Genomic DNA, 11,732 nt, shown 5'->3' with positions numbered 1-11,732 from the left:
TTTTTTTCTTTTTTCCTTTTTTTTTTTGATTTTTTTTGATTTTTTTTTTTTAAAGAGAAAAGAAATAATTCAAGAAAGGTGAAAGTTAGCAGAACTCAATTCCTCTTCAGTTTTCCAATGAAAATGGGAAACAAATCCAGCACATTTAGTGTTAGGAGACAGACAGAGCAAATATGAAGCACCTACAGTTGAAAGCAGAAGGTTTTTTTGTTGTTTTTTTTTTTTGCTCCCAGTAATACAATGGCATTAACCTGTGGGAACAGAGGGTTTTTTGTTTTTCTCCATATTAAATGCCTAAACAGATTGCTTATTTTTGCACGTTGTCTTTTAAAATGAAAAGAACTCTTCAGTTGCAATAGTCCAACGTGTAACCGGAGCCAGGTCAACTGTGTGACTTCACCATGCATCCTAGAACTGCAGTATTACCCCCAGAAGAATGATGCTTTAAGACAATATTCCCAGCATAGGATTGCTGCTTTAACTCCTGGCAAAACATGCGGATTATAATTCTCTGGATAAAAAAGAAACTGCAAACTTCAAGGTGTTTCTCCAGCATTCAATGGGAAACAAAACAGAAAAAACCACAACCAAATAGGGGAGGTGGAAGGGAAAGGGGAGATGAAGGATGGTGATTCATCCTGATTTCCCTGTGGTTAGTGTGTCACTACAGTCACAGAACGAGAAACAGAAACCTTGTCAAGTGGAAATGCCTCTCCAGTGGGTTGCTGTGGCCCATGCAGACGACAGCAGGAACTTTAGAACCGGGCTTGTAAATCGAGTCTGTGTTTGTTAATCACTTGCATTCACTCTTTAAACAAAAAACATAACAAAAAAGGGGAAAAAAAAAAAGAAAAAGGAAAAAAAAATCTATTCAGTACCGGAGATTAAATAATCACGTGTGTAGTCTCGTTGAAATAGATTTTCAGATTCCTTAAGAAGTCTAATTACTTTCAGTTGCCATTTTTAAATAACTATATATATATTTGTATATATTATCCTGTGATTCTAGTTATGGTTCCTCTGCTGCACTGAAGATTTAGAAGGAGCATAAAAGCCTTTTGTCCCCCACGAACAGCACAAATGCTGCAGAAAGGTTAGAACAGGCAGTCTTGTCTTGCTACCTTCATTGATCCGGGCGATCCATGGCTTCATCGTAAGTGATTATCCTTTTGGGATCTGGAAAGAAAGCACAATCCTAAGTTTCCCACAAGCTACTTTCAGGACCTGTGACTGGAGATATTCTAAATCTTATTCTTGGGTCTGACAGCCAACACCAGAAGTAAGAAGCTATTTCATATACACATAAGGAAGACTCATTAAATCTGACACTAGTTTTATTGCTCTTTTAGAGACTCTGCTTCTCTCTGAACACCTCAAAATTATGGTAAAACTTATTGTCCTGACTTTTAGCAATACAAAACACAGATAAACCCAGACTACAGACAGCAGACACAGAAGAACTAAACTCAGGCGTCTCCAGACATCAAGACCATCCACTCTCATCACCCATCCCAACAGACAGAGCAGGACAGAGCAATTTGGCTTATTTATTCTTTCCAAAAGTCTTACCTTGCTTCTGCAAATTCCAAACCAATTCCATTTCTGTGGAGGCAAAATGAGAAGACCGTTGTTATTATGCAGATTGATGCTGCCATTAGAGACAATTCCAAATATACATTCATTTTTCCCCCCCGAGTGTGGCACGACATCGAGCCTTTCAGACAAAGCCGAACCCATCCCGCCCAGCCCCAACTCAGCCCACAGGTTTGCATGAATTTCATGTGAATGATCTGGGAATAAAAGGCAGAAATGGCTGTAATGTGGTCTTAAGTGTCAAATGGCCAAACTGAGCATCAGAAATGTCATCTCCATTCTCCTCTCCTGCACATCGCAACCTCTGGGCTTTACTACTCTGCCTCCAATACCACCTCACACATTACAGCCTCAACAAGCAGCTTGGAGAGATGATTTCTGTGAGATGAGAACTCATGGACAAAGCAGGTTTCTCAGTGCACAGCATGCATCTGTCGAAGAACACCATACAAAGATCACTCTGCAGACATTGCTGCAAAACTGCTGCCAACACATCACCTGAGAACAAGGTGTGATGCTTGAGACACCCAGCTCCCTTTCTTTCCCTAATTTACCTCTACACACACTCGTGGGCTAAAGACAAATCAACCCTCCCCAGTTCTTGCTGAGAGAGCACATGTTCTTGTTTACCTAAAAAGTAACAGTAAAGTTAAATGTTCTTTTCATTCACATTAAGAATCAGAAGGTTTTTCCCTTCAAAATGATTCTCCTCCTCTACTGCACTCTGCCCCCGCCCCTGCAGTCCTATGACAGGTTGGACGGGGCTTGGAGCAACCTGGACTAGTGGAAGGTGTCCCTGCCAGTTGGAACTGGAGGGGCTTTAAGGTCCCTTCCAACACAAACCATCCTGTGATTCTATGATTCACTCTATGAAAATATCCCAAATTAAGTCACATCTTTAGAGACCTATTCAAAATAATTACATTTAGCCACTCTCAAGTTAGAATTTTGTGAGCTGGAATATTTATGAAGACACTAACAGGACCCTGCACCCAAGTTTAAGACACATAATTATAGAAAAGGAGCATTTAGTAGGAACACAACCTGCAAGAATAATCTTTCAAGTCCTCCCTTCTGCTAGAGAGGAGGGTGACAGGACCTTGGCATGGGCTGGGAACAGGGAATAGCAATGGATTATTGAGCTACAAGGTATGTGCAGTAAAACACAAACCAAGGCAATAAGTAAACTAACCAGCATGGGAAAAGAAGAAAAACTCTACAAAAGTCACGGTGTCAGCACAATGTGTGCTGAGTGTCACCTCCATCAATCACTTCCATGTTTGCATCCCTTCATCTGTTCTTTGTCCTCTACTATCTCAAGCTCCCTGGGGCAGGAAATTGCATGCAAATAAATATTGCCAGCCCTCTCTGCACAATTAAGTCTTTTGTAAAGAAGCCCCTGACAAAATTTTACGAGGTCTGTTACTACTGTGTCAGGGTAACAACAGCCAGACTTTGCACTTCCACTGGGGGAACCCCAAGTACTCTGGGAATAGCAATCAGCCTCTACCACCCCCGGGGATGGATGTAAGCAACCTAGCAAGGGACTCCCTCCCTCATCTGCCAGATGCAGATTCCCCAGAAGTAAAATGAACCAGCTACTAAAATTACCTCCAGCAGAGCTCGTTTTCCATTCAGTGATGTTAGATGCATCATTTCCTAACAACTAAAGGACATCACCTCTTTTAAGAGCTTTCCCCAAAGGCAGGGAACAGAAAACTACTCTCAAGTTGTTGGTTCCTCCACATTAGAGCAATGTTTGAGCATCAAACACAAGGCAGAGGCTGAAGTGCTGCTCGCCGCTGTATCTCCAGGCAAAAGACCATGCTTTCTTTTGCACTTTCATTTGGCATTAACACCATAAGAACATGAACTGCTTCCATTAAGATGTGCCTAACAATCAGACAGTGAGATACTATCAAAAACACACCAAAAAACTTAAATTGTCAAAATTCTGTTTTAAAGAAAGCCCTAACAAATCAACACCCACACTCCCCAACCCTTTCAGGCTTCAATCTTCCTTCTTCAGAAAGAGAGGTAGTTGTAAATTGTCCTGTAAATCACAAACACCCAGACACATTGGCAGGCAGATGCTCAGCCCAACAAAGCTACAAACCCAAAGCCCAGCAGCAAACTGGATGTGATATTGACTGCTACTGAGTATTGTCGAGTAGAAGAGCATGGTCCTCTCTATCTGGCCAGCAGCACATGGATACAGGACAGACTCAGCACATTCACCAGCTGAAGCAACTTCACAGAGGATAAAAACATTAAGTCTTTGGCTAACTGCAACACAGAACCAGGAGAAAAAGATTTTCTCAATCTTAAGATGAAATTTTGTGATTTATTCTGCTTTACTTGGCAATACATTAGAGCGAGTTTTCCTGCTGGTTGTGGATTGGTTGCAAGCTGTGGCCACCTACGACCATGGCATGGTGCTGCGGCAAGTGCCAGGACCACTGTAGCAGTGGTTGGACAGACCTCAGTGACTGGGTGGACAGCAGCAGAGCCACTGCTGCACAATGGCTGCCTCCACCTAACCACAGCAGTAAGCACAGGGATGCAGCGTGGAAGAAAAGGCAGCACCCAAGAGCTGGTCATGCAAGAGGCCCAAGCCTGCTTCCAGCCCTCCTTCCTTGGGCTCAAGGAGCTCTTTTCTTGAGGCCACTTTCCCTGGATAAAGCTTCCAGAGCAAGTTTGAGCAAGGACTCTTTACACTGTGGCTGCCCCATCCCTGGCAGTGTTCAAGGCCAGGTTGGACACAGGGGCTTGGAGCAACCTGCTCTAGTGGAAGGTGTCCCTGCCCGTGCCAGGGGTTGGAGCTGGAGGAGCTTTAAGGTCCCTTCCAACCCAAATCAGCCTGTGAATTGCTCGCCCGTGCACGGGAAAAGGGGTGTCCTCACCATGAGTCTGAGTCCACCTCTCAGATACTGACCCAAAACCTAGCACTGCTGCTTTCCAAAGCAGGAGGTGGTCAAGAGCTGATCAACAGAGGCCACCATTCCCAAATCAGGATATGTGGCCAGGGAAATGGCTTACTTCCTTCCCAGCAGACTCCAACCCAGCTGGAGAAAATGCCATCAACAAGGCCTTGCACAACCGGGCACCAAAGCCAGCCCTGCTCCAGCCACGGGCAGAACTAGGTCACCTCCTGTGCCCCTTCCAACCTCATGTTTCCGGGATGTTTTTACTGTTGGCCAACCTCTCCACAGCCTTCTGGGATCATGGTTTGCTGAGGAGCTGCTTGCAGCAGACAGCCCCAGCCACATCCACCTAAAGAGCTCCAAGGAAAGGAACCACTTTTTCTGGGGACTATCACCAGAACAAAGGGTCAGTGGAGGAAGGCTTTGATGTCAGCAACAGACTAAAGGTGAATTGTGCTGATATTCCTCATAGGTCAATAAACTTTATAGCTGGACTGGTACATAACCTTGGAGACGAAAGAAAAGTCTCTCTACAATAACTTGTTAAGACAGGCACTTTTACACACATTTACCTTGCTAGAGAGGCTGGAAACTGAAGTGTCTGCACAATGCCATTGTGCTAGTTCTTTGTTCTTATAAATCTAACATATAAACTGAGAATTGTCCCTAAAATGAAGTGCTAGAAAACATATATAGACCATCCTCATCTGGATTTTCTGGGTTTTTTTCTACAGGACACGAAGAATAAGTTGTAAGATTGCCCCTGAAACAAAGCAAAGATCAAAAGTTCGATGCTATGGAGACTCATCGCTGTACTGAATACATTGCACTCATCCTGACACTGGAAAAAGCAGGGACTTGAAGGAGAATTAAAACAGCTTTTGTGCCACAGCTCAGGCCTCACATGTAATAGACTGAGCTCTAACCCCTTCCCACCAAGGGGGATGGGAAGCCCAGGTGCTTACCCCCCCCCCAACTGATGTAAAGGATGGGAATTGCTGAACTCACAGCTCTGCTATTTCTTCTGACCCAGTTCACCACACTCCTGGCTGGCCCACGGCTGCCTTGCTCCATTTTCCATGCTGCTCTTCTGCTCCTTCACGCGAGCAGAGATGCTGGCGTGACTGAGATGGAACAAAGCAGCAGCACAGGCAGAAACTTGGGGGCAAGACAGAAGAGGAACATGCTGCAGTTTCCTCTCCTCCACCTATATGGTCTTTGCTACAGTGCAGCTGAACTGCAGATCTTATTTGCTTTTTAGGTAAGGATAAGCAAACTACTGAGCTTCCCACTTACACAGTGGGAAGTGAGTGCCACGTAGAGCTTGATGTTAGTGACAGCATGGCCTGGAAGACTGCGACTGCCCAAATATGATGAAAACCTGCAAAATGTTGATAATTACTTTGATAAGAAATGGTTCATCCAGCTGTCTGCAAGAGGAGGACTGAAGTAGTAAGGAGATAGTGATTTCAACAGCAGTAAAGCTGCTGAGCTACAACCAGTAGGCCCACCAGCACTCGATTAGATCAGATCTACCTTGCTAATCAGGTACGTCACCCATGAGTGTTTCAAGGCACCAGCACAAACACCGAGTGGCACGTGCTGTCAATGAAGGCAGCCACACTGAAGGATCGTGTTTTACAGTTAAGCAGATCAGATGAACAGGGTAGTCCTGCCCTTTAAAAAGGGAAAAAATCAAAGCACGAAGCAGGGGCACAGAGGAAAACACATGAAAAGCACCCAAGAGAAGAATAGGAGGGTGAATCACAATCTAAATCCCTCTGTCAGTTTAAATCCATTCCCCTTTGTCTTATCCCTACATGCCCTTGTAAAAAGCGTCTCTCCAGATTTCTTGTTGGCCCCTTTAGGTATTGGAAGGAAGCTGTGAAGCAATTACAATCTATAATGCCCCCTGCAACCACTGGGCAACCATGCACAGGAAAGCCTGCTTTACTGGAACAAAGCTACTGAGTAAACCAGAGGCTTTCCCTTGGCTTATGTGCAGTCCAAGATGAAGATCCACACAACCTGATCACAGCTTCAGACACAAACACAAAGGGGGTCAAAAAAAGGAGGCAAGCTTGTGACAGACAGGTCAAGGTATTGCAATCACACACACTACAGCTCATTCCTTACTGCAACACCGAGAGCTTCACTCTTGCATTGAACTACTGCACACAAGGAGCTCAGGGTAGGGAACACACCAGGACCCCGCCAGTGCTCCACGCTCACCCCTGTCCTTGCCCTGCTATCCCTTCTCTTTGTGCCCATAACCCCAGAAGGAGGGCAGATCTGACGATCAAACTATAGAGATTTTGCTCAAAAGCAAATAGATCGATCTGAAAAGGGAGAAGTTCACTCTCCTCTTTGAAATCAAAAGCAAACAATCTGAGGATCCAACTGACCAGGACACTCTACCACTGGCCCAGGCAAACCCACAGGGAGGAGGGGAAAGCAGCTTATGAAAAATAAGCAAGTGAAATTGCTCCTTTCCTACTGCAGAGGATCTGGCTGGCCAGGAGTAGGACCTCAGGAAAACAGCCCAAGATAAACGGAGGGAACAGTGTGGGAATTAACCACTGCACTGCTGCCATGTAAAAACCCCAGCAGCAGTGTTTTCTGGACCTTTTGCAGGACTCTGGCTGCAGAGTCACCAAATGAAGAAGGGACAGCATTTTGCATCTGCGTGGGGCAGAAAAAGGCATCATTCCTCCCCCTACCCCTTCATCCAACCCACCCCAACAGACCTGAACACACCTCTGGACCTGGACTACCTCCTGCTTTGTACACCTGCAACAGCATCTGAAGATTAAGAGAAAGACAAGCTCAAACTGTTTGGAGCACCCCTATCAGGGCGTTAATGACAGCACTGATTAGAAACATCCATCATCTTTTACCCCTGAATAACACCTTGAAGCTGGCACAGACACAGCAATGAACTGGCACAGAAGAGGGGTGGGGTTGTTTCCCCAGGGCATCACAAGGGCGCTTTGCTCTGGATGCTCAGAGCAAGAGCATTCACATGCAGAAGGATGGAAAGAGCAGAAAAAGAGTAGTTTAAAGAGTGCTTTAGGTGTCCATTCTTGCCACTGAATGTAATTAACGCCTGTGTTTAGAAGAACTAAACACAGCCAGACTTTGAAGTTAACACCTCCTTAAGAGAGGACATGGGAAGGGAGTGTTCTTTATTTTCCTGTTGTTACCATTGTTTTACTGGGGTCTGTCTTTCACACTGCTAGTGAGAAAGGGAGAGCTGATGAGCCTCTGCAGCTGTAGAGTTGCTTTTCTACAAGAAAGCCAACAAAAGGTTGACAAAACCAAAGAGAAATGAACTTAAATATTGGGAAAATTTGCAAACTTAAGGAAAGGATTACCCAGGACTATGCTATGCTGCCTGGTACCCCCATTTTCTGATAGAAAACTGGGATTTAGGCTGCAGGCAGTCACAAGAAATGAGAACAGAAAGCTTGCTTTAATACTGGAACAGACTGAGTACAGGGTACAGAACCCAGATAAAAATCAATTGATGAATGCTGTTCTCAAGAATGCTAGAGCTTAAAACGTTAACATCGTGAGTGAGATGACCTGGAAAAAACACATTTGGAGTTATTATTTTTAAGTGACTGGGCTTGCTATTACTAAAAGAAGGCATCCAAGTGTCTGCATGCTACACAAAGGGTTTGCGAACAGGTAATTTAAGACCTTTGCAGCAGGTGAAAACACAGCAAATTTGCCAATGACAACCAAATACCAGCCCCTCTCCAGAGGGGAACAAGACATTATCCACGTACGTATGCGGAACAGTAAACAAGAAATGGGTGACCACCTTTATCCCTTCAGGATAAGGGGGATGGATGCAGGGAGAGGGAAGGGGGGGAATAAAAAACAGGAACTGCCTCTGTGTTGTCAAGACTGTGCCAAAAGGGAACTCGCAACCAGGCTCCTGTTAACACCAAGCCAGGACCAAAAGCCAAAACTGCCACAAGACCTTGTTGCTGCTGAGGCTGAAGCTGAAAGCAAGCCAGAGACAGGCTTCCTTCTCTTCGCTCCCAGTTTAAGGCATATGTATCGTGTTTGAGTCATTTCAGTCTCAAAAAAACAAACCAGAAGGAAAAAAAAAAACGGATCTGGACTACAAAGGACTCCATGAAAGCAATAAAATCATCTGAAAGATTTGGCTTACACAAAGACAATACGAGAATTCAATCTGCACCTTCCAGAAGAGTTGATAAGCAAAGATTTGTCTTGCTGTTGTTACAATATTCCAGAAGGGCAGGAGAAAAGAGTGTGTATGGGGTTTGCTCAGAAAATTAAAATAAATCACACCATGAAAAGCTGTGGGAATAATTTGTCTTCCTTCAAAGCTGTGATTTCATGGCCTGATCTGCCCAGGGGAGAAGCTGCAACACTTTGGTAGTAGAGGTGTGAGTACAGACTAGGAAGCCTTTCCAGTGACAGAATATCACCTGGTAAAGCTGGAACAGAGCAGGCGAACGTACACATTTAACTCCTTCCAATGCTGGAAGCTTGAGGAAGACCTGTTCCTTCCATGGGAATTAAAATGTAAACCACACCAGCTAAGTATCATCCCTACCAACATCACTTACGCTTGTCCACAGGAACAGGGAAACAAGTACCTCTAAACATTAAACAACTGTCTGAATAACTTCTCCAAGCCATTATTGCTGTTAGAGACATGCAAGCAAAAAGCTCATTTTCGAAACAATCAGAACTGCTGTAAGGAACAGATCACGTTAGAATATAGCACTTAAAATAATAACATTAAAAAAAAAAAAAAGGGAGAAAATGCCCTTAGGCAGCAAGTTAAGCCATTACCTTTAGTGTGATACATAATAGCAGCCCTCAGGTCAAAAGAACCCCAGCTATCTTTCCTTTCTAGGCCTCTCTGGTACCTCTGTTCTTTGGCGGAGGCTAGCAAATTGTTCGTAGGAGAGGCCAGAGGATTCTCTATTTCATAGTCTTTTGAAAGAAACACTAAAGCACCTTGGCTACTGGTGTCTGCCTTTTGTAGGTCACCTGCATGATGCGACTCCAAAGCTAAGACACCACCCTCAACAGCAGTCCCAGGCTTAAGAATAGCACTAAGAATTTGAGGGCTAGTCCGTTTATCCAGCTCATAAGCCTTAGGAAACACAGGTTGTTCAGTTCCTGAGGGAATGATTTCAGCACACTGTGAAACCAAAGTGGCAGGATATTCCCCTTGAAATGTCACTTCCATTAACTGATTATCCGCAGATTTCCCCACACCAGTTTCGGGTCCAGCGCTGGGCTCGTTGATGAAAGACAAACCCCACTGATTCTGGAAGATATCTCCCAGGTTCTGCTGATTGGTCTGCGATGGGAAACTGACTTGGGTTGTACCCAGAAGCACAGTTTGCATATTTGAAGGGTAGATAAAAAGGCTAGATTTCTTTTGTTCAAGAGCTGCTGAAGATGTACTCGTATCCTGGGATCCTGACTCGGAGGAGGTGGATGGTACAGTACTAGCAGCAGTCGAGAGCAGTGGCTGGGTCCCTGGGGAATACACACTTCCATCTGTCCCTGCCAGAATGGGCCCATTCGAGAAGCTAGCCGAAGTAACAGATTTCATAGCAGACATGGGGACTTGAGACAGTCGACTTGATGTTTGGGCCTGAGTTTCCCCAGCAGATGATGAAGATGATGAAGACGATGTGGATGGGGTTTGAGCTGCTTTGTTGAGGTTCTCTTTAACTTTACTTGCATAACTTATTTTGGGTACAATTTTAGCACTGCTATTGTCCACTGGAAAAACCGGGGGTGGTTTAAATAAGGTCCATGAGTCCTCTTTAGATGTAGCTGACGATGCGTGCTTCCCTTTGGGCCGGTCATCAAACTTCTTGCTGCTAATCCCAGGTTTGGCATCCGAGTTTTTTCGCTGTACATCCCCAAGCCCAGGCTTCCCCCGTCCTGCTCCTCCAGCTCCAGCCTCGTATTTCCAAACTGGCTTAGTATTTTCGATTCGGTTCCCCTTTTGTTCACTATAATCAGGCTTGAAACTCTCAAGTTCCTGTTTTAAGGTTGGTGCACTGACCTCCTGTTGCATTATTTTGTCCTGAACTAGATTCAAGTTCTCACAACCCTTGGCACTGTTGCGCCTTCCTTTCCGCTTCTTAGGTGTAGTATATCCACTCTCAGAGCCACTTCCATCGTTATCGGCTCCTTTCCCTCCCTCCTCCATTGCGATTCAGACCCCTTCCCTTCGTTATCGGCTCCGTTCCCTACGTAGCCATTGGTGATATAGCTGGAGTTACTGGTTATCACACCATTTGGAATAGACATTCCCTCTGGCTTGTCTGAGGATTGGCTTTCTCTAAGTTTGTTTTCGTAGGACTTCTCATTCTTTTTGTCCATGCTATTTTTCTGAATGAAGTTCTTGGGTTTGATTCCAGCCTTCCCCAAAGCACTGGCCTTCACAGTCTGCTTTGGGGTCACGTTAGTGTCTACGAGCTGCTGGCTGCCATTGGGTACCCTGGATCCTGGGGTGGTGGTTTCATCAGAGCACAGGCCCTTCAATGACACTTCTCTTTCTCCTGCGTTACCATTTAGCTCTCCATAGCCTAGAAGGAAGCCAAAAACAACAAAAGGCAAGAATTAGAATGCAAAATGTTAAACTTCTGATGGTAGAAAGCTGTAATCAGCCCCAAACATATCCAGTTTCCTCAAGGAGACATTTTAAAATAGGGAAACATTTAGTCTCCCATGTACGAAAGCAAATGCTTATTTGCTGGAAACCACAGCACGAAGGGTTAAGCAGAAAGCATCAGCAGCCACTGACTCGTACATACAACAGGGTGACCTATAGATGACAAAATAAAGCAAAAGACTATACAGACAGTAGATAAGGAAAATGGACTGTACCGAAGACCACTGGCAAGCTGGAGAGCTATTTCATCAGCTACTGTTTCCAGGTCATGCAGAGGAAAAAAAGTAATTCCCAGGATGCTTCAAGACAGAGGGATCTGCTGCCTTTGCTATGAGATTTGTTGAGGTTCAGAATCCATACAGGGAACTAGAGCCAACTCCTGTCACCTCCATCAGCTCCCAGGCCTGCAACACCAGCAGCCCTCCTTCCCACCCTCCTCCCAGATGCCATCTACAGTAAAGGGGAAAATAAAAACCGTAAGAAAAACTAAAAAAGCAGCTTTCCAAGAGGACATGTGCAAGTCCAGTTGG

At 44.9% G+C, this 11,732-nt stretch overlaps 1 protein-coding gene across 1 annotated transcript; it reads right to left on the bottom strand.

The window, feature by feature from the left end:
* Positions 1-277: 277 nt before the first annotated feature.
* Positions 278-11,132, bottom strand: NUFIP2 (nuclear fragile X mental retardation protein interacting protein 2; the record flags this gene model as incomplete). Its single annotated transcript, XM_010016101.1, has 4 exons — positions 278-1,176; positions 1,570-1,602; positions 9,354-10,728; positions 10,782-11,132. Coding segments are annotated over 4 exons (1,812 nt in total), but the record flags the coding sequence as incomplete, so codon positions are not given.
* Positions 11,133-11,732: the final 600 nt, after the last annotated feature.

This window comes from Nestor notabilis, unplaced genomic scaffold (genome assembly GCF_000696875.1).
Source record: "Nestor notabilis isolate BGI_N333 unplaced genomic scaffold, ASM69687v1 scaffold22566, whole genome shotgun sequence".
In the NCBI taxonomy this organism is placed as follows: Eukaryota; Metazoa; Chordata; class Aves; order Psittaciformes; family Psittacidae; genus Nestor; species Nestor notabilis.
This window is presented reverse-complemented; position numbering and strand designations above follow the sequence as displayed.